This window comes from Leptonychotes weddellii, chromosome 8 (genome assembly GCF_054177405.1).
Source record: "Leptonychotes weddellii isolate Sample4059 chromosome 8, ASM5417740v2, whole genome shotgun sequence".
NCBI classification, from domain to species: Eukaryota; Metazoa; Chordata; class Mammalia; order Carnivora; family Phocidae; genus Leptonychotes; species Leptonychotes weddellii.
Genome location: NC_138376.1, coordinates 113,078,843 through 113,102,781, shown reverse-complemented (window position 1 = coordinate 113,102,781; position 23,939 = coordinate 113,078,843). Strand labels below are relative to the sequence as shown.

The 23,939-nt window shown below is 41.3% G+C and overlaps 1 protein-coding gene and 1 long non-coding RNA gene across 5 annotated transcripts in view; one reads left to right on the top strand and one right to left on the bottom strand.

Moving 5' to 3' along the window:
* Positions 1–748: 748 nt before the first annotated feature.
* The window catches only part of GRM1 (glutamate metabotropic receptor 1), a 377,107-nt gene continuing 353,916 nt past the window's right edge, over positions 749–23,939 (bottom strand). For 2 of the 4 annotated variants that reach the window (XM_081829111.1, XM_081829112.1), the window contains one exon: positions 749–4,402. In XM_081829111.1, coding sequence (XP_081685237.1) covers positions 3,490–4,402 — 913 coding nt within the window. In that variant the 3' untranslated portion in view covers positions 749–3,489. Of the gene's footprint in view, positions 4,403–11,681; positions 12,212–23,939 lie in introns of those variants that run through there. The other 2 variants (XM_081829113.1, XM_081829114.1) reach the window with 2 other exon arrangements.
* The window catches only part of LOC145723129 (uncharacterized), a 48,178-nt gene continuing 29,470 nt past the window's right edge, over positions 5,232–23,939 (top strand). Inside the window, exons 1-2 of the long non-coding RNA XR_014147985.1 lie at positions 5,232–5,560; positions 20,225–20,321. This is a non-coding gene — a long non-coding RNA (uncharacterized LOC145723129). The remainder of the gene's footprint in view (positions 5,561–20,224; positions 20,322–23,939) is intronic.

Sequence of the window (23,939 nt, the reverse complement as noted above, 5' to 3'; positions counted from 1 at the left end):
GACATCAAGCTGCCATTTCATGATTTCTCATTCTATTTTCTGGACACAGTGAAGAAACCCCCTGGTGGCTCAGCCCCTGATTCTGGAAATTTCTTCAACATCAGCCTTCCTGTATACAGTTTGCTCCTACCATCTAAATACATCACAATCTCGTGGATGTGGTCCTCGTGTGAGCATTGTTCTCCCCTTGAATGACACTGGGTAGATGCTTTACTTTGTAGGTATCTTATGGCAAAAGATGGATAATGGGCTTCTTTGTTTTGAAGACCAGTGAAGTCTCTATTGAAATGTAAGGGAATAGAAGGAGGATGTCAACAAAGTAAGAAACCAGGTTCCTCTAGGGTGTGAGTCTTGTGGGGCACAAATAAAACAAAGATGGCAGCCTTCAGATGCCTCCATCTCCAGGGCTCCGCTGGAGATCCAGGAGTTTGTCAAGCCTCATACATTCTATCAAAAAGATGAAAGACAATGTCTGCCATAGCATTAAATATTGAAATTCTGGATTTAATTTTAAATTTCGAGTTTCAGGTACCACCTTTCTCATAATCAAAATGTACTCCACTTTGCTACCTACCTGGCCTATAGATTTTGTGTGATGTTCTCCAACTTTGATCTAGAAGACATGTTGTGAGCAAAATCAAACCACAATAACTGTTTTTTGTACCAGTCTATTTCTCTTATTGTAACTCCAACAAAACATAGAGAAGGAATACACACATTTAATAAATAGAAAATATTTATTATACAGCATTATCAAGATTATCTGACAAAAGGCAGTAACGAGCCAAAGGAAAACACTTTTACAAGAAGCTAAACAACTTGTATAAGCACATACATTAAGGTGAAGATATCTGTCCTTTTGGTATAGGGTATGTGTGTGTACATTTCCAATTTTGAACAATTATGCTATAAGAGCTAATACTGTATTGTATTCAAGAAAACTTTTAATCATGACATTAGGCATTCAGAGAAATAATGTAATTGGTGTTGAATGTGTTCACCAAATGTCTCAGACTAAAACCTCAGAACAAACTGACATTATTTGAATAGTAGAGCAGTTTTCCTGATCTATTCTTACTTAAAAAAAAAAATCTGAATGCACAAGTCCTGTGATATCAAGGACATATGTTAGTGGCATTAAGATAAGAAAACATGTTCCACGAATAATAGATAGTAGGCTTTTACTTGCTTGTTTGCCAATAAGCAGACCACCTATTAAGCACTGGAACCATCCAGGCTCCTCATTCTGCTTCATTACCGTGAAACATGGAACTGAAATTCTTGTTTCAGTCATGAGGTCTTTCTACCAAAGGTGTTACAAATAAATTTTTAAAGGAAAGGCAGTCCATTCTTGATATGGAACTGACTAAACTTGGCAGTGGAATATGGGAAGACATAAGAAACATGAGCCTCAAATATCGGAGCTGATGTTAAATTCTGAACAAATGATGCGGTGGGTATTTAAAGATTCTAAGATGATTTTTGGCTGAGAAATTAGCTTCCACATGAAGGAAGCATATTAAAATATGACTGCACATAAGGCATAAACAGATATTTAAAGGGGTAAGCTTCATTCCACAAATAATAGAAGAAATCAAAACAGCAAGAAAAATTGCTTTTATTGGGTGTAAACAGGAGGATAAAAATGAAACTGGATTACACGTATGTGGATATTACACACAGCAAATGACAAAAATATAAAGAAAAGTGATGACAGTGAAAACAGACGAATCAAAGTACATGGAAATATCAAATAAAAGAAAGTAAGAGGTGATGAATAGATAACTTGAAAAATTATGACCAGACATAGAGGTTAGTATATGCTTCAGTCACTGAAAGCTCAAGTAGCTGTGGAAAATCTTTTTTAAAAAAAATCTAAAGTGACCTGAAGTAATCTCAATACTGTCATTTCAATGTCATGTTTTAATAATGATGTGTGAAAATTTATAAAATGTACCTCTTTATTGTTACGCACAGGTTTTTATGAATTTTTAATGTGACAAATTTGCAAGCCACTTCATTAATAATGTGTTCCACATCATAAAATATCTGAAAAATAAGTTCCCTCTTAGAAGAGGAAGGACCATCTGAGCAGCGTATGAAAACCACTCGATCACAGCACTCAAACCTTCAAAGAGCTCCTGTAAATATTGGTGAAAATATATAAAACATTATTAGAACATAAAAATATCTATACTCTATTGGAAAGACAACCTTCCAGTCGAAGTTCCGCTGACGTTACATTGCACAAATTTTATTATCACACATATACAAGGACACAGGAACACATTTACGTACTAGTTACAGGGACTTGGATGACAGAAGGAAAGAATTATTTGTCATTGAACCAGTAATAGTTGCTGTGAGTACACCATTAAGTTCGAGGATGGATTTGTTTCTGTAGTTTCTGTAGTATGTAGGAGAAACAATGCACCAAATACACATACTGCATCATAGGAGTTCAACTGGTAATAATATTTGCTACAGTAAATGTAAGGTAACAATTTTGCCACATGGTTTGTTCTCTTTAATTGAAGGGCAGAGAAGAGCCCCCCTTGGCACAAACACAAGATAATCCACAAAACATCTTCTGCCATTCTCAAAACAATCTCTTGTTCCAGCGTTTTTTTCCAAAATCACCAATAAGTGAGTATCAACTATGAGACGTTATCTGTGCTGATTGTGTTCACCACCTCATGCTTACGTACTGTCTTGCTTCTCACTCCATCCTCCCTTAGCACTCCTGATGAAGCACTTTTTGGTGATGCTTTTGCTCTGATTCCTGTTTTCCTAAGTAGAGAGAAATCACAGAGCAGCAGGGTGTCCATACACTTTTTTCCAAATGTGACAAGGCTGGCTCTGCATCAGGTGCAATGGGTGAAGAGAGGCCCCTGTCTGGGCCAGTTTCCGAGGCTCCTGAACACCAGTAAGGAGACAGGGTAGAGAAAAATGAGCTGCCATGCCATGGGTGGTTCCATGCCTGCCCCTCCTTCACCCACCCGGTCTGCCTGGCTCCATCACGCTCACTATGACTACCATGAATACCATGATGTCAACTAATGATCCACCTGGCTGGTCCACATGTGCTGTCTCTTTTCAAACTGGCCAAGTGTGTGTGGGCACGTATATCTATGCACAATTGTCCAAAAGAGGAGATTATTTCTGTTGATTTATTTATTTATGTACGTATGTATGTATTTATTTATTTATGCGGTGAAAGTTGTACACTATATGGGATTGTGCTTTGTCAGAATTCCCTTTCTTCCCAGAGAAAGCTTTTGAATAATTCAAGAATCGGGATCCTCGCCGGGCTCCTTTTTTGATTGCAGAGCACAGTTCCCTCTGGCCTTCCCTAAGGCAGCAGCTTCGTCTCCCTTTCCCTCTGACTTCACCCTCCTCTCCCGAATCTCCTCCTCCCAGCTGTCCGCACATCTCCGGAGGTGCTGGTGCTCATGGTTTCTCTTGCTTTTCCATGTGGACACCTCCTTCCTACAGGGTGGAAGAGCTTTGCTTATAGTCCCTCAGGATGACCGAGGCGTAGGTCACGTTGGGAGGGGTGCAGAGCACCGACTCGGACACGGGGGAGCTGGGCACCGAGCTGCCCGAGGCCACCGAGTCGCGGAAAGGCGACGGAGGCGTCAGAGCAGGCGAATCCTCGGGGGCCGGTTTGCTGGCCGCCTGCAGGTCCTCGTCTTCCTCTTCCAGTTCATCTTCCTCCGTGTTCCCTTCCCGCTCATACAAGTACTCTTGGAGGAGCTTGAACCTCTCGCTGTCGTCCTCGTCCTCGTCTTCTGCTGGCGGGGAGGCGGGCTCCTCCCGGAAGGTGCTCAGCTGCAGCGGGAGCATTTGCAGGTGCTGCGGAGGCACCGGGGGCGGGAACAGCGAGCGCACCCCGTTCCCCGGGCCCCCGGGGACTGCGAGCACCGCATTGAAATCTGGGATCCCGGTGCTGAAATTGTTGACCACTCCCTGTAGCTGGTCCATCAGGGATTTCTGCGGTTGCGGTGGTTGCTGGAGGGGAGGGGGCAAGACCTTGGGGATGGCCGGTTCTGCCAGGAAGAGGGGGGTCTCCTCTGTGGTCAAGTGGGGCGGCAGAGGCGGGGTGCTCACCGCGGGTGGCACGCGTCGGGGCACCACCATAGAAGGACTGCTGGGAGGGCTGAAGCCAACAGGCTGGGCATCCTCCTCATCCACGTTGTAAAGGGTCTTGGTGCTGGTATCTGAAAAGGTCAGGCTCTTGCCGGAGCCCTGGTAACTTTTAGTGAGGGGCTTGATGACGGCTGTTTGGTTGCAGGCCGTCTCATTGGTCTTCACGTGCACAGACAGGCGGTGCCACACGTGCTGGCCCTTGGGCACCTGTCTTCCACCTGGTTCAGACCATGACACAGACTTGCCATTAGAACTATGAATAAAATAGAGATGGATTTATTTGCAGATATACCGTGCACACAGGAGAAAATATATATAAATTATACGCAATCCCAGCTCAATGCAATTTGATTCCCCCCCACCGCCCCAGTGTGCCCGGCCTCCATACCCTTAACCTCCCCTTATCACAGGTCAAAGGCCAAAAGCTGCGGTGACCACAGCTTGCCTCTGTAGCTGGTCAGTGATTCCATCAACCCCAAGACAAGGCAGAACACTTTGACCCGGAGAAAGTCCCAGGGGGAGAAACGCCAGGCTGCTGCAGAAGCAGCTATTTTCATTTCGGTCTGAGATTTCACAAAGCTATTACACCCTCAGGTACACACACATACCCTTAAGGTAACCACAACATCGCCACTCAGTGCAAGCCTTTGAAAGATTCCACAATTGATGGAGGAAACAAATAAGAAATAACACTGTAGTTACACATGGACACCTGAACATAATGCCCGGAGCTCTTGCCTCCCTTTCTTCTTAAGTCCCTGGAACAAAATAAAACCCACATATTAAGCTACTCTCATTGTCCTGTGGGGTTATAAAATATATCCCCTCAGTCGCCCTTTCTGATAGGTACCTTCCTGGTACCAGAGCAGCAAGGTCAGACACATGGCACCTGTCCAGAAGAGAAAAAAGCGGATGACAGAAAACCCAGACCCATGTTCCACTTATGTGTGTCATAACTTTGGCTTTTCTTTTTATTCCAACGCATTATTCCCGACACATACAATGAATCACAATTCACATAAAGGCCCTGATTCATAGCAGCTAGTTTGGGATTTCCCCGCTGGGGACTTTTAACTAGGTGTGTTTGAAAAGAGATAGAACCAGGAAGCCCAGCAAAATACAGATGCTCAGACCCTGGTTTAGTCCTTCAACATAGTTTGTGATGAAAATGAGACAAAATTAAGATTCAGAGAAAGCAGAAGTTATGGAGACAAAGGTCCCTCCCTGGCCTTTTCCTCTTTGAGCTTTGGAGTAGAAAAATGTTAGGGAACCAGCAGCCCTCCTGCTTTATCAACTTTCATTTTCATGGGACCATCAAAAAACCAATCAAATAGAAGAAGGAGGAGGAGGAGGAAGAAGAAGAAGGAGAAGTGGGAGAAGGTGGAGGAGGAGAAGGAGGAAGAAAAGAGAGGTATTGTGTATATCATTCAAATTCTATTCTGCATGTTGTAATAACTCTGGTCTTACTTTTGGACTTTTAGCTTTTTTTCTGTATAACTTTTAGGAGATGGTGGTAACTTACCATAGCACACTATTAATAACAGCAGTGTTAATACTTATATCAGGAAATATTTTTTCTTGTGTGTGCGTGTTGTTCTTTTCTTTGTTGTTTTTTTGAGTTTGCTTTTTCACTGTATCCATGAAAACAACAGAGAAGGTAGCACAATGTTAACACATTTTTGAAAGTAAAAGGAATAGGGATAAGGAACATTTTTTTCTTAGGTGGATATGTGAAATAGACTATTCTGTATCATGGTCTTTGGTTTTGAAAAATGTAGGAAGTGATCAATAGTTAATATAATGGTTTATTTAATCATTTTGAAAATGCAAGAATGAATACTTCAAAAATCATGCGTGTTGCATTTATGATGAGGATAATATTTTGACATTTTACATATTATAATTTTGAAAAATGAAGTGAGCCAAATAAATACAGAGTTTTGCAGAAATTCTGATACCTATTATAGAAAATTCTGGATATAAAAGTCCTAAAATAGATATAATAGTTAAAATTTTGAACTCATTATTTGGGAAAAGGCAGTTCCTCTTTCTTATAATTTATATGCTATATGTATATTTATTTGAGAGAGAGCTGCAGGCAGGGGGAGGGGCAGAAGGAGAAAGAGAGACAATCTTGAGCAGACTCCCTGCTGAGCGTGGAGCCCAACAATGGGGTTGGGGGCGCTTGATCTCACAACCCTGAGATCACCACCTGAACGGAAACCAAGACTTGGATGCTCAACCAACTGAGCCACCCAGGCACCCCATTTATGTTATATTTTTAATTGTCTAAGAAAAATTTCATCTCCAAAACACTTTGTGAAAATTAATATTTCTCTGAAATATATGCTTAATATATTTGCTGAGAATGTAGAAGTACTTGTAAATGCAAAATTCCTGGCTTTTCAGCTTCCACACTATTGTTAGAATACCTTTCTTCCGAGTTGAGTCAACTATAGAACAGACGGCTGGTGTTCCCAGCATGAACAGACAATCAACCAGTCAGTAACCAAGACCACAAGCCACAGTTCCTCTTCTGAGTTTGAAACTTTAGGTGAGCTCACCTCCCACCTCCTTCTTTCTCAATTTCCTCCAATCCTTACTCTACTCAGACCGTCTCTCTCTTTATACGTTCATTACTACTCTTTCAGAAAGTATAAAACCACAGATTTGCCTCTTGCCTTGCCTCTTAAATATGCTTTAGTGTACCATCCAACCTCAATGATTTGCACCACTTTTTAAAAAAGAGATTTTATTTATTTATTTGAGAGAGAGAAAAAGAGTATGAGTGAGGAGAGGGGCAGAGGGGGAGGGAGAGAGACAAGCAGACTCCTCCCTGGGCATGGACTCCACCCTGAGCAGGGAGCCCAATGCAGGCTCAATCCCAGGACCCTGAGATCATGACCTAAGCGGAAATCAAGAATCAGATGCTTAACGGACTGAGCCACCCAGGAGCCCCTGATTTGCATCACTTTCAATTGCAATGGAAACATCTATTCCTTCTTCCAATGCCTGCCTCTCAATGCTTATTTTTTTAAGAAATCATTAAACTAAAAGGATGCTTTGTGTCTTTATTTAGCTGTGTGTGTGTGTGCGCACGCATGTGTGCATATGTGTGTGTATGTGTGGGTGTTTAAGAAACAAGTCCCTTGAGAGCTAGTCTACACCTTACTTAACCACCAGGCTTACATACCGCAACAAACCATTGCTCCAGTCTCCATAGATGCTGGCAAAAAGGCATCCTTGTATTCTTGGGACTTAACGTCACTCACTCACTCACATGGGCTGTTTTCCTCACTTCCCAGGGCCCTACGTAGGCCTCTATTTAAATCATGCGCTTCCCTATTTTAATGATATTATTAATCATCTTGCATATAGATAAAATCACATCTTAGTTCTGTTTTAATCCAATACCATTTTTACTCTTGTAATGGGAGATTTTCACCCTGGCTGTCAAAATTAGCAGCCCTTCCCCTCAGAGTCTTGCTCTAGATTTGCTGTAAAGAACTGTTTAATTAGGAAATAGTTCTGAATGTCCCAGGACATTTATCAGATTAAGAAAATTAGATTAACTTTTGTTTTCCAAGGACAAAATAAATTGCTTCCTAAAAACCAGAGATAGTGAAGGAAATGTATCATCTCATAGAAACTTCGGGACAGTGTATAAACTTCAGTCCTTCTGAATTAGATGTTTCTGACATGTGGTCCGTATACAGCTTGAATGGTCCATGAATCTACACATGCGATAAGCTTTGTTTTTAGACTGGATCAATATTATGTCTTGATAGATTGTACACTCCTATTTTCAAATGCATGTAAGTGCTATCATGATAAAATGTGCTGCTAGATACATGTGTAGCTAAATTTGAGAAGCTTTTTTGTGTTTTATGTTCAAGTGGCTACTAAAAAAAAAGTACAATTATTATCATTGATTCGAGTGAAGGTTTAATAAGCATTTTGGTGTGAAAAGGGATTTCCCTATTTTAAAAGGTTGGGAGCCCACTGCTATGATATTAAGAAGAGAAAAATGTATAAAATATGGGGCAGCCAGAAAGGAGTAAATGCATTATCAAAATGCAATATTACTATGAAATAAGTCTTCTATTTAATCCCAGATAACTTTAATACCTTCCGTTTCAGCCACCAACTTCTTCCTTTTATTATTTAATTTTACTTGGTTTCCTAAATAGAAGTCTTAGGAAAAGCAACCTGATCTAGAAACACCACGTACTTGTCGCAAAACACCCCACCTTTCCTGCTCTCACTTCAGAAGGCAGACATCAGGCCTAAAACAATCTCATATTTGAAGATCAAATGCAGTAGCACTTGGCGTGAATACCTCAGGTGGCTAAATATATTTATTGATATAGAAGTTATTGGAGGAAATGGCTGCTAGGCTTGAGAGGAACCAGGATGTAGAGGGTGATCTACACTGGGAGTGTGCAGAGCCAAGCAGGCCTGGGACTGCCGAGCCAGCCATGACAGGCTTGGAATCTTGCTTTGGTTTTTCTCTCATTAGATTAGTCTAACAATCCCCCCCAAACAGAAAACCCAATATTTACAGCACTTTAGAGAATGGTTAGAAGTGGGTGGTGTCAACAGATTAGTATATCTTTGGCATTCGGAGTGATCTTGTCTGTTCTATTTGTTTCAGTAAGTACTAGTTACATCTGCAGGGTACATTGCTCTCTGCTCCAGAGAGGTCTAAAATGGGAATAACAGTGGGTGGGTGTTTGAGATCAGGAGGGAAGCATCCTGCACAAGCTGCCTGAGGGGGAAGCTTACACAACACCTGTCTCCCTTATGTCCAATTCAAGTCTTTGCCATGAGGCTTAATAGCTTCACGACAGACATAAGGATGGCATCCAGAGAGCCCACAGATAAGGCAAGACCTTAGCAGAAGGAGGGGAGACTCAGTCCTTGGAACCTGAAGAGGTTAGCATGTGTTTTCTCTGAAAATGAAAGAGGAAACAGGAAATGCCATTGAGTCACGGCATGGAGAGAACGGCTTACCAAGTCCAGAAAAGAAACCAAAGCTACAGGCTTATGGGCAGTTTTGCTGGGGCCGTGCAGCTGTGGTGGGGACACGAGGCCTTTCCAAAAAGGCTGGTGCTGCCCCAACTGAGATACTCGGAAAGGGATGCCAGACATGTGTTGTCCAAATGCCTCGCCTCTTCCTGCTTCACGCAGCTGGTACCAGAAGGAAGTGTGAGTAGTGATTCTTGTAGAATCGCAGGCATCGGAACTATTTGAAGCCTTATGAGTCAGACTCTTGTTTTCCCAGGCAACGCCAAGTTAGTCTTCAGTACAAAGGACTTCCACTGATGCCAGTTACACTTTTGAAGGCTTTCCAGAAAAATCTGCATATTCAGTATATAATCTCTGGAAGCCTATGTGAACATAATTAAAATTTCTCACCTTTTGGATTCACCACTAGTAAGGTAGAAAATCTCTGGATGTGTTATTGGAGACAAATGCTTTTTGACTACATGGGAACTTCGTAGTTTCTGCAGATATCAGTCTTAAATAGCATTGTGGATTTATCCCTCTCCTCTAATCCTAACATCATAAGCTAGTCAGAGAACCACTTGGCTTGCCAAAATTTATAATACCTCAAAGTCTAAATATACAGTCCTCCTTTTAAATCTTTAGATGAATCACATTCTATATGTTAAAGTTATATGATACAGGATACACGATACAGGATACACAACAGCACAAGGGAAATCAGTTTGCCTTTATTAAGCTTTGTGCTCTCTTCAATGAATCAATTAAGAAAAAGACATCCACAAACAAAATGAGCTCACCAAAGTATGGGAGGCTCCATAAACTTTGTCTGGGTATAGGGTCTACTGTCTTGAGAAAACTGACAAATCTGTTTCAAACTAATGAGTAGAATTCTGATGTTTATTAAATTTTTTCTAAGTACATTTTAAATAGCCATTGGTTCAACCTAATCATGATTCCTGGCTGAGGAAAGAAATTCTCATGCCAAAGTTTACTGAAGACATCATGTTGGTACAGGACTATTGTTTTAGCAGAGGTATACCAGCTGTAATTATATTCCTCCGGGAAGTACAAATGAGTATCTAGATTCCATTCCCTTTGAAGGAACTTCAAGTCAAGCATTATTGTATTTCTATGCCCCATGCTACCACACCTGTAATTTTAATAGCAAGTCATTTGATGTTCCTCAGCTCTAACCTGGAGTCCTCATGGTTTGCTCTGGAAACATAGGGCAATTGCATTGCTCTGCTGGGATTATTCCTCAGAAACAGGATAGATCTAGGCAGACCACAATGGTCCAGTAGGCAGCTTTATCTCCATTACTAGTCCCTTGGCCTGGATTGTTCAGAAAAGCTGTGGGAACTGAAGGTCACAGAGAGAACGTATCTTTTTTGTTGTTGTTTGTTGAGGAACAGCCAAGGCTAAAAATTGCGAGTCTCTTCTCAATCTTTTCCCGATCCTTTATAGTCTCCTGAAAGAAAGCTTGAACAGATCCTATTCCGAGAATTCTTAACAACCAACCTATCAGCTTTGCTGATTGTGGCTTTTTTTTTTTTTTAATCACCTACCAAGAATGTACCCACTTTCAGCCTTTGCTTTTGCTTTTTTAGGCACTCACCTTTAAGTCATGAAATGTTAGGTGACTCTCCTCTCTTTCTGCCCTGCTGTCACAGCAAGACAAGCACATCTACTATTCCCATCAATCCCTTTTGACAGGCAGCCAGGAGCTGTCATAATCAGGATCTCCTTGCTGTGCCCTTGGTCAGACTCAGCCCAGGCTGCAAGAAATGCTCAATGTCTTTTGACTTGGGAAAATTACAGACAGTGCATCCAAGCAGACTTGAATGGCTTTGATCTCAATGAGCAGGGGCCTCCTGACCACCACCCTGAAACACACTGGCATGGCTACCATATTTTTCCCTTAAAGAATCAGTATGATTTGAATGAGACCACACTCTTTCTATTTGGGCTTTTTGAGGGAGTATCAGAACACAGACTTCCCAATGCACTCCACTGAGTGAAGAAAGAGACGCTGTGGCCTCATACACTGGCCTCCATAGCCAGGTTCAGTAGCAAACATTTGAACAAATTGCGCTCTTCTCATCTGAAGAGCTATTCAAGCCACAGACACCTTATCAGTGGACTCCCTCCTGCTGCAGGAATGTGTACCTTTGACTCTCCCAGGAGTTTGATGGGCTGTAAAGGAACAGCTGAAAAATGACCACAGACTCCGTGCACAATGAATTGAACATGGTCTATGTTCTTTTGTTAACTTAAAGAGACACTGTCAAGATCTAAAGGTCAAAAATTGGACCAAACATGCACCATTTTTATCAGATGGCAAAAATCTGATAAAAACACTCAGAATTCTGGGGACAAATAACTACATTTCCTTTTTGTAATACTCTCTTTTCATAAGACTCACAAAACTTTTGTTTTGGGCTCCCCAGGCTGTGGGAGGCACCCAGCAGAGGCTCGCGTCAGTGCCCACCCCCTCGAGCTGACATTACGGAACTCTCCATAAGTTCGAGTTATAGCTTTTACTTTAATGCAGACAGCATCATTTCAAACATTTGTGCAACAGCAAAAAGGCAAAAAAAAAAAAAAGAAAGAAAAGAAAGAAAAAAAAGAAAGAGCTCTGTTTGCCAAGGAAAAGCTGACAAATTTATGAAGGGGGAAAATTCACTTTTGAGCTTGTGAGTAGGAGTCACAAACAAAAGTGAATCTCCAGAATTGGAAAAAGTGTTGTGTCTTGCGTTGAAACTTAAAAAAGCAAAAAGACTAACAACTTGACAGTGCCCTTTTAAGAACGATGGACAATCAAATTAAGGCAGTCGTGCAAACCATGGCACGTAAATGGTTCCTCATTCTTGATGGCATGCACATCTGTTTCCATGTTAGAAAGTGGAAAAACCCAGGAGAGAGAAAGCAAGGGGCAGACCACTACATTGTCCATGCAGCTTATCTTACACATTCACTGCAGTGTGGGGGTTTTCAAAGCTGCACATGTGCCGACGGACATTGGCTGGTGGGCGAGAATTCTGGCTGCCTCTTCCTGAAGATTGAAAAGAAAAAGACACCCAGTGAGTGAGTGGTTATACACGTGTACAGATAGAGTGATCACACCACTCAGGTGGTGCCTGGGCCTGGGCCAGGGCCTAGCCTGGCTCCTGAGCCTTTCTCCATGTCATCTCCTCCCCCACGTGTCTCCCCTGCACTGGCTGGCTATTTCTTACCGCCAGGCTCATTTCTGAAAGCCACATCAGTGGAGTGCATTCTTTCTTTTACCTTATGGGACCATCTCCTTCCAAGTGGCAGATGTTTTTTTCTGCTGTGTGTCTGTCTGTCCAAAATCAGCTCTTTCCCTCCACTCTGGACACCCCCTTTCCTCCTGGTGGCCGTGGGTTCCACCTCCACTCACACCGATGCAGGCTCAATCTTCCCGCCCATCACCCCCTTAAAGTATGTTCATGGATTTATGTCTTATGTTGTGAATTTCAATTGCATTGCTAATTTTCTTTCATCTTATGTTATCACAAATGCATTGTTGTCACTTCCTATAAAGTCACATTTATCTCTTGGCCCTCACAGGATCAAATGTATCTGATGGTGGAGAGAGGGGGAGTGGTGAGAGATTGGAGGAATCTGCCACTTGGGGAGAATGTCATCTCATTCCTTGGCTAGAGGTCTCCTTATACAGCACATAGGATGATCTGATAAGGGAAGAAGAGCATTGACTGGTCATGGCAAGTTTAATGGGACAGCCATGGGCAGTTGGCCTTTTACCATCATTTGTTGGAGTGAGGATAAGTGGGTTTCCCATGAGTTAAGCAGCCCTTCAGAAGATAGTGGGATAAAACCATCTTGTTATCACTCCACCTAAGACGGCTGCCAATCACAGAAAAGAATTTCAGGAACAAGATGCTAAAGGTGAACCATCAGCAGGTGGGCTGTGGGTGGATGGATGAGGTTGGTTGAATTGGGGGGAATCTCAATATGAAGGAACTCTCAGTGATGAAGTCCCCTCTAGAGGGTCCCTAACAACTCACAAATATCCTCTATGTATCAGCATTGGGCCGCCTACCCCAAGACCCTGGTGACAACTATCCATTGTTAATCAGAAGAGGACCACATCAGCTGCAGGCAAGTCAAAAACTTTGGCTATATTTCCTATCTTTTTTCCCATTAAAGCAGACAGAGGAGGGGAAACAAAAGGGAGGAGCCAGAGATATTGCAGGAGCAGACCATGCCCCTTCCCATTCCATGTATTCCAGACTGAGGCCTGGCACGTGCTAGAAAGGAGAGATGTGAATTTGAGGTTTGAAACAAGAATACACTGGAATAGCTTTTCAATTCCTGAAATCAAGGAATCTGATCTGAATGTAGAAGGTGGGAAAAAAGTCTTCCATAGCACAGTTGAAGGTAAAAGAGAAAAATAAAATTAATCAGTATGTGTATTCCCTCCAAGTTTGGGCCATTCAATAAACCATTTCAAAGTACATGATCTACCCAGAATAATTTGAAATCCTCGCCCAGAGATAAAAACTTGAAACACCTTGGTGTAACTTCATTACTACTGCAATAATCCATTTATTTAAAAAAAAAATAGACAGAGATAATGTTTGCTATTAAGCTTGCTGAAGTAATATGTCCCTGATATTCAATATGCCCACCTGAAATCACAAAAATGATGACAACAATGAAAACATCAGCAAGTAGATGACCAGGGATAAAAGTATGATGTTCGACTCTATAAATGAAGCTATCAGTAAGAAAGAACATTTAACCTACAAAATAATAAAACAACTTCATTTCTCAGGAAGGAAGGCAGAAATACATTCAAGGCATTTGGCTTTCCCTTGCCAAACTTCCTGCGTCCCTTGACTCCCCTAGTTAATTCCACCTGTAGATAATGTCTACATGTGGCCTGATCCAATGGTGCTGGGAAGCCAGGATCCCACCCGGGCTGGCTCAGGACCTTGTGTCCAATACAAATGCACCACATGCCCTTCATCAGAAGGTCCCTGCACTTGGGATTTAGTGGTCTACAGTCATCATTTTGAAATCTGCACTGGGGGCTTGGAGCCTCAGCTTACCTATGGTCCTGCCTCCCTGACTTCCCTGGTGCCCCCTGGGACCCTCCGAGGCTTCACTATCTGGCCCTGTCCAGGAATCACTGCCACTCTCCACCACTGGCAGGGGTGCAGGAAGATCAAATCAGGGTCAAGTGCACATGTTGCATAGCATCTCCAGACAGTGATTGGCCGTCCCCTCCCTGGACTAGCAGGGCCACAGTGCATTTGATAGGCAACACCACAGGGGTGAGCTTCTCACCCACCCTCCATGCAGGTACCTTCTAGTTCACCTGCTGTTGTTGTAATACCTTTGGAGATCACCGGTCTACCAGGGGCGAGGGTAGGAGGGAAGGGAAACGGGAGATGCTTGGTTCAATTTCCCTGGAGTGTCTGCCCAGTGACTGGACGGGTAGGGGGGGGATCTGGCAGCCTGAAGGCTGCACGTGCATGGAGTCACAGAGTGGAGGCCGCGGCACATGGCAGAGTATGCACTTGTCCCCCAAGTCTCTTCTCCCCACCCTGCACGGCAGTGCAGCATTAAGTGGCAAATAAAAAACCACAAAGACAGGTTGAGAGAGAGACGACAGGAGAAAAGGCTTTGTATTGTAGTCTCTTTAACATTTCCCTCTGTGTGTTCAACCAGGGGCCTCATGTTTTCTTTTTGCACCGGGCCGTGCAAATGATGTAGCTTGTCTTGTCTGCCGGGTGTGTGTATGATGATAACCACAGGGAAACGACCTGACAGCTCAGAGACTTGACGTGCTGACATTAGCATACGTGCACAGAGTGTGGCATGCCTGGACAACAGCCCTTCTGTCTCCCAGGGACTGGGGTGGGAGCTCTGTGGCCTCTGGCTCTGACTTGGAATTAACTGCTGCAGTTAGTGGACAGTTCTGGGGTTCCTTCAGAGGTGGCATTCATACTGACAGCCAAACTCCATACAGTAACTCCCAGCAATCCCAAAGCCACCTTAATTCACTATTGATTGAAGTAGTTGAAAAAATCATAGCATTTCCTTCATAGTGCCATTTTCTTCAGTCTCTGACTCACTTTGTGTTGAAGTGAAATGTAAATGACCTATGCCTACAGGGCTTACTTTTATGAAAGGGGTGGTTGATTAAAGGTTACAGGCCAAAGCCTTGAAAAATCTGATGCTAGAGTGTCTGTTTTATCACTGCACAAAAACTGAGAGGAGCTTGACTTCAGGGTATTTTTAGCAACTGTAAAACCACATATTCAACCAACCACAGATTCGGCAAGCCCAAGTAAAAGCTTGGAGGGAAAATGCAGCATATGGAGACTTGACAAATATAAGTCCCAAATCTGTGCTTGAATCTTTTGGCAGAAACTGTGGATTTAAAGAAACCCCAGAAATTTAGTAAGAAAGATTCCTCTTCAATTTCTTCTGAAAGTGCAGTTTGTTTCTTTTCTTTTGCTCTTTTTTTCTTTCTCTTCTTCCCTTCTATTATCCTTTCTTCCTCTTTTTCTTTTCTTTTTTCCTTTCTTTCTTCCTTCTTTTTTCTCCTCTTCTCTTTTCTTTCTATAGAGTCACTGCTTGTTACAGTTTCTCTCATCTATTCTCATTGTCCAAATCTCCCTTTGTAGAAAAGACCATCTCTCTTCGGGTATACTTAGTCCCATATGACTTTGTTTTCATGTGTTATTTTCTTTACAGTAGTTCATTCATACGTCAGTTTCTGTGCTAGGAATTATTCTTCACATGAACTTGAGAAGTTGTTACAAGCAGGTTTCATTCATTGTAGTGTAACAGTAAGACAGCTGGGTAAGGGGCCAGGAAACCAGGCACTCTCCAACTGTGTATTTGCCCCTTGAGTGGTTGCTGCCAATCTTTATGATTACTTTGGACAGCTGCCCCATTATTATTTCCATGGTAAACTGACCATCTGGAATTGTATAGACCATTTCTCTCTGCTAAAAGTAGACTCACCTCCAAACCCTATCATAGATATGCAACTTCAGACACAGACAGCTAACCTGCTCTGTACCTAGCTTTCACCTGCTCCTGCCACATCCATTCAATGTCACTAACGTTGTTCCCCACCCCACCCCCAACACCATCCCCCACAATCTGGAGAGAAAAGAGTTTATTTTCTAGTAGAAGTTATGGAAATTCTTGAATAAGGAAAGTGGTTAACATTCATAAGTAAAATGAAGTAAAGTTTGAGATACTCTGAATTAGTCTACGCTAAATCACACTGAGATTTAAAATACCTGGGTCTTTTGTCTGTGCTTTTGTCCCTCCATCCTTCAGAGGAAGGGTTTTAATAGTGATGTCTTAAACTGGGAGAGCATTTTGCTATTTGGAAACATTTTCACATTTACTCTTTCAACAATCCTTTATGGATGAAAAAACTGAATCTGAAAGGGGTTGTTTGTACAGGGAGTATAATTTATAGGAGATAGTGTTTACTCCTTATTATACCACACCAAAAAGCACATAAATTGGGTTGTCTATTAATCACATTAAGATTGATCATTGGGTTCAAGTGTGGTCAGCCTAATGCACACATTATGAAACTTCCCAACAGCCTTTCACCTAATGGTTTTAGCAGTCACTGATGATCATTATGAAGATCAACTATTTTATTACAAAACTACAAAATGGTAATATTATAATTCTATCATCCTTTCTATATTTGTCAACTAGATTTCTTTTCTAAAGTAGAATTTCCCCTCAACAGCTATTTAGTTCCTCTGATGTAGAGTTCAAACAGAAAACACAAGCCAAATGGATGATTCTTTTCTTTTCCTTAGAAATGTTCAGAATAATGATTTAGGGGGCGCCAGGGTGGCTCAGTCATTAAGCGTCTGCCTTCTGCTCAGGTCATGATCCCAGGGTCCTGGGATCGAGCCCCACATCGGGCTCCCTGCTCAGCGGGAAGCCTGCTTCTCCCTCTCCCACTCCCCTTGCTTGTGTTCCCTCTCTCGCTGTCTCTCTCTCTGTCAAATAAATAAATAAAACCTTTAAAAAAAAAGAATAATGATTTAGTTTTCTAACAGTGATCTAACCCTCCAACAGTGATCAATGTATTACCAATGGGTCTGCTTTTATTGTCTAATTGTTTCCCTTGATTTTTTGGTAATATTGTCCTAACTCTTCCACACCTAAACATATAAAACACACACCACACTCACACACATATAGAAACAAAAACGCACATACACATATAAAATAATATTCTGTAGAGGCTGTAAATGGTAGATGGTATTATCTGTGCTAGAGGTGCTTTACCACTTTACCTGTTAAGTAGAGGGGACAGATTATCTTAATCTAATCCAGAACTGAGCTGAGTCAAAGTTATTTTATAATTGGGATAGGAACTGGTCTACTGTAGGGCATATCGATACCTTCAGGACTTTTAACAGAACATCTGGCTGTGCGCTAGTACACCTCATCTGGTAAGTCTTTATCACCGCAGCATTAAGAGGCTATGGGAGATTCTGGCTAGCTTTTCAGAGATTTTCAGTTTAGATTTTTGGCTTCCTGACCCACACAACTTCAGGATTAGACAAATGGCGGGGAACCCTGACCACATGGTTGCGTGCCTCTGAGTCTCCAATTTTGTCAGTCCATGTGGTTGCTAAAGGCATTTTCTGTTTTTGTTTTTGCTTCCCCCCCCCCCACAGGTGGGTCTGTCTCCTCATTATTGAAAGACTCCATGAAAATAATGCTCTATGTCAGAAGTGTTTAGTTTATCTTTTAACCTTTCTGATCCACGCAATTTCAGGCAATTGCAAATGTTTTGAGAGAGAAGCTAGACATATGTCGAAGCCTCTCTGCCTTTCCTTTTATTACTTAGACTGATGGCCACAGCATTTCTTCTGCTTTCTCTCCTCCCTCTGCTGACTCTGCTTAGGCCATGCCTGGATACTCAGCTTGTGTCATGCCTGGATACTCAGTCCCCAGCCAGGGCCTGGAGTTGGCAGATGCTCCCTGAGAAAAGCAGTTGCAGATCATCAGTTCACTTCTCGTTCTCCTCTCTTTGGTATTCCAGTCTCACTCTCCTATCACTTCAGTAACTCCCTGATAAAAAGTATTTGTCTTTTATATATGTTCCCCAAGCCTTCTTTACTCTTCACAAAATTTTGCACATATTTCCTTAAACATTTAAACATGTTTATCAAGTTTTTTTTACCACATTGCAACATATATTATATCTTTGCATCTCTCCTGTGATCCTTTTCATTTCTTATTATATAAGTTATTGATGTTAATTCTTATTCCCTACATTTGGTAGGCCATAGTTTCTGAAGGGCAGGCTCCATGTCAAGTTACCATTCCCCCTTTTTTCCTACCCCAACTTTTGGAAATAAAAGGAAACCATATAATCTCTCATGCAAAGAATGATCACTTTTAAGAATGAAAGGAGTGCTGGGGCGGCTGGGTGGCTCAGTCGTTAAGCGTCTGCCTTTGGCTCAGGTCACGGTCCCAGGGTCCTGGGATCGAGCCCCACATCGGGCTCCCTGCTTGGCGGGAAGCCTGCTTCTCCCTCTCCCACTCCCTCTGCTTGTGTTCGCTCTCTCGCTGTGTGTCTCCCTGTCAAATGAATAAAATCTTTAAAAAAAAAAAAAAGAAAGAATGAAAGGAGTGCTTTAAAACTCATGTTATGACAAAATGTGTAACCAGGGACTTTGGGGGAGCATGAAAATACATATGGTCACCTATTTATAGTAAATGAATGAATGACTGAAAAAATCAAAACAGAATGGAGAAATATTCCTAATAGAAAAATAAACCAGAAATACTTCTGAGCTTCTTCAACACTTTGGTAGTTTCAGGAATATCAAAAACACTTATTGCTAAATATCTAACTAAATTATGCAAAAATCATGTTTGCCTAACATGTTATATATGGCATAGAAACTAAGTGATCATTACAAATTAATGCAGGTGTTTGGAAAACAGAAAATAGCTGTTGATAACTCATCATAACTTGTGATTCATGGGGGTGCCTCGGTGGCTCAGTCAGTTGAGCATCTGACTCTTGATTTCAGCTCAGGTCATGATCTCAGGGTCATGATATTGAGCCCCACGAGGGGCTCCACACTCAGTGAGGAATCTGCTTGAAATTCTCTCCCTCTCCTTCTCGCATTGCCCCTCCTGCTCATGCTCTCTATTTCTCTCTCAAATAATAAATAAATCTTTAAAAAATAACTTGTGATTCATTAATCATAATTTCAAATTTAGTTTAATTTTGATCAATTAAAAATGATGACTCCTTAGGGTACCTGCTTGGCACAGTCAGTTAAGCAACTGACTCTTGGTTTTGGCTCAGGTCGTGATCTCAGGGTTGTGAGATTGAGCCCTGCATCGGGCTCAGTGCTCAGCACAGAGTCTGCTTAAGATTCTCTTTCCTTTTGCCTTTTCCCACTCTCTAAAATAAATAAATACATCTTTTTAAAAAATGATGAATCCTTGTTATATATTGGATTTGCTAAAAAGACCAGGATTGTCAATCAACTATTTTCCTATCTCTTGACAAAATATAAAAATTTGAAGAAAAAAGAAAAAGAAAAAAGAAGTAATTATTTTAGTAAGAAGCTTAAAATTGAAGTAATGATAATAAAAAGGACTTTAGGTCACTTAAATCTAGAATTGTGTGAGGCTTCTGATATTCTTGGCTATGACATTCACAATATTAGATAAGTTTCTACTAAAGTTTATTTTATGCTACCATTTCTCTTTAAGCAGAGGCATTAATATCTTCATGTTGCCACCCATCAAAAAAGAAAAAGAAGCAAATAGCAATTATCACACAATTTCCTTCATAGTATTAGATGTATAGTCCCCATAGCCCTAAAAGAATTCATAGTGATATCGTAGCTTACTGAAAAAGGAGAGGGGGAGATACTAAAATTGGTATAAGAGGACATCTGCTTCCAGCTAAGATGTAATACCCTGGGGTAAAACAACTCTCCCACTGAGAACAACTAGAAAAAACAGATTCAATATTTTTAAAAACCATTTACAGACATTGAAAACTGCCATAGCAACCAGAATCCAAGGTACCAAGTCAGAAAGAATCCAAGTCAGAAAATCCAAGTCAGAAAGAAGAGAACTTCAGAAAGGTAAGTGGATAATCTTCAAGCTATTTTGCCCTTGGAACACTTGATTCTTTGTTCAGGAAAAACGGACTGAGCATGTGGGTAGAGGGTCTTAACTAAGAGGTATAGAAGCAAGAAGAACTTTATAAATGCATAGGCCTGTAGACATAAAAATTGATTTCAAGTCTTCCAAGGCAACGAGGACTTGAGGAGCCAAGATTCTGGAGAGAAGTCACAGAGGGCGCGCGTGCGCACACAAACACACACAAAAGAACTAGTGCTTAGTAGGTTCCCTCATGAAAAATGTGCAAATTTTAGGCTGCACAAAGCACAGGATACAAAGTTAAGTAGAAAACTGCAGGAAATCAGCATGAAGTTTTTGGAAGTATCACAGCACTGAGGAATCACAATTGAAGTTAAAGGCATTTAAAGAATGTGGAGCCTAAGGAAACAGTGGGGACACACAGGACCCCTGGAGAGCTGTACCCTAGTAATAGGATGCAGCAGGTGAAGCAGAATAAAACTACAATACACACTAAAATCATCTCAGTCAGTCATCAGAGGATTTACGTATCAGGAATATATAAGCATGTATTGACTGTCCAAAACAAAAATAGTCATGTAATATAAGATGTAAAATGCATGCAGAATTAAAATGCACAACAGAAAAGCACAAAAGCTGACACAAAGCAAATGCAATTAAAGTGTTTTAAGATCCTTGCTTTGTTTGGAAAGTGATAAAACTACTAATTGATTTAAGATTACAAAAGTCAGGAAATCCTTATTATAATCTCTAGGGTAACCATAAAAAGAATAATAAAAGAATGTTAAACTAACAAATTAATAGATGGGAAAATTGAATATTAAAATGCTATATTAATCCAAAGAAGGCAAGAAGGAAGAGATAAACAAAAGGAGAGTAAACATAAATGGAAGTAATCATGGTGCCGAGACAAGCAAAAATTAGTTAAAAAGTAGATATAAATATGATTATACCAGCAATTAGATCAATTGTAAATGAACTAAATATTCTAATTCAAATATAAGTATTATCAAACTGATTAAGAAACAAAATCTAAATCTAATCATGTGCAGCTTATGAGAGACACTCTTTAAACATAAGGACACAAAAAAGCTGAAAAGCAAAGGATGGAAAAGGCATAACATGCAAACACTCACCAAAACTAAAATCTATTAGCGACACCAATGTCAGACAAGGTAGACTCTATTTCAGCTAAACAATATAGAAGAGAACCATGGAGAATTTATATCAGGAAATCCAGGAATGTATTAATATTTGATAATTATTCAATATATTCCTCCATGTTAACAGAGTAAAATAGAAAAAAATAGGATATTTCAAGTGATGCAGAAAAAAGATTTTGACAAAATTCAATGCCAATTTATGATAAATTTCTCAGCAAACTGAGAGTATAAAGGAGTATCTTCAACCCAATAAAGGTAAATTATGAAAGCCCTAAGAGGAAATGTCATGCATAATGATGAAATTTTGAGTAATGGCAATGATGTCCTAGACCCAGATGGCCAAAACAGTAATAAAGCTAGAGTAGTTATACTACTTGATTTTAAGACAATATAAGATTCAGGAATAGAAGACAGTGTGGCATTCTCATAAAGATAGACAAAGATATCAATAGAACAGAATAGAGAGTCCATAACTGGGACTATACACGTGTATGTTCAGTTGAATTTTGACAAAAGCACCAATGTCATTCAATGAGGGAAGGAAAGTCTTTTCAAAAATTAAGCTGGGAGGGGCGCCTGGGTGGCTCAGTTGGTTAAGCAACTGCCTTCGGCTCAGGTCATGATCCTGGAGTCCTGGGATCGAGTCCCGCATCAGGCTCCCTGCTCGGCAGGGAGTCTGCTTCTCCCTCTGACCCTCCTCCCTCTCATGCTCTCTGTATCTCATTCTCTCTGTCTCAAATAAATAAATAAAATCTTTAAAAAAAATTAAGCTGGGAAAACTGGATTTCTATTCAAAAAAATTAAAAGAACCTTGATCCATTCCTTACACCATATATTAAAAAAGTATTACAGTACTAAATGTAAAAGTCAAAATTATAAAATTATAAAGAAGAAAATACAGGAGAATATTTTTGGGATCTAGAGTAGGCAAAAATTTTTTAGACTGAACACAAAAAGCACTAACCATAAAAGAAATAATAAATTGAACTTCATCAAAATTAAAAACTTCCACCCATCAAAAGATACCACTAAGAAAATGAAAAGTCAAGTCACAAATTGAGAAAATATTACAATACATGTATCTGACAAAATCTCATATCCAGATTGTAAAAAGAAGCCCTAAAATCAATAATAAAATACAAATGACCCAGTAAAAAATAGGCAAGGGGAGGAGCAAGATGGCAGAGGAGTAGGAGACCTAAATTTTGTCTGGTCCCAGGAATTCGGCTAGATAGGGATCAAACCATTCTGAACACCTACAAACTCAACAGGAGATCGAAGAAAAGAATAGCAGCAACTCTCTGAACAGAAAAGCGACCACTCTCTGGAAGATAGGATGTGCGGAGATGTGAATCTGAGGGGATATTCGGGAAGATAGACCCCGGTGGGGAGGGAGCCTCCGTCAGCTGCTACTGGCAAGTGACAGAGCAGCGGAGCACAAAATCGGAACTTTTAGAAGTCTGCTCCGCTGAGGGATGTCGCTCCAGTGGCTAAGGGGGGGTGGAACACTCGCTGGGACAGTGTGGGCTCAGGACCCTTGGGGTCACAGAAAGACCAGGGGTGCCTGAGTGCGGCAGACCTCCCAGGTATTGGAGCAGGGAAGCCAGCTGCAGAGATGGAGCCCAGGAGTGGGGTCTCAGCTTGGGGTTGCCATAAACTGTGATCCGTGGCAGTCAGGCCACTGCTCCTCCAGCAGGCACCCAACAAGCAGCAGACCCAGGGAGACTCCTCTTCCTCCCCTGGGAGGAGCGGCGCGGGAGTGCACCATAGGAATCTGCTGGGTTTGGAGACTCCACAGCGTCGTGTGCCAGAGATAGAAATGCTCGGTCACAGGCCAGTGAGCACGGAGTGCGGCCGGAGACCGGGGATACGGGAGTGATTGACTGCTTTTCTCTAGGGCTCACTGAGGAGTGGGGCCCCAAGTTCTCGGCTCCTCTGGGCCGGAGATTGGGAGGCTGCCATTTTCACTCTCAGCCTCCAAAGCTGTACAGAAAGCTTGCAGGGAATAAAAGCTCCCAGAGCAAACCCAGACTGGCAAGGGTGGGGCAATACTGCCTCCAGCAAAGACATTTGGGAACCATGGCAACAGGCCCCTCCCCCAGAAGATCAACAAGAACAGCCAGCCAAGACCAAGTTTACTGATCAATGAGAATGACAGAACTCCAGCGCTAGGGGAATACTGCACATAGAATTCATGGCTTTTTTCCCCCTGATTCTTTAGTCTTTCAAGGTTAATTTTTTTAATTTAATTTTATTTTTTTGAAATTTTCTTTTTCCCTTTTTCAACCAACATCTTATCAATCCCTTTTTTAAAAAATCTTTTTTATTTTTCATTTTTAGAGTCATATTCTACCCCTTCATAGTAGTTAACCTTATTTTTGGTATATATATATAAGTTGTTCTCTCTTTAAAATTTTGGGATACAGTTTCTTCTAA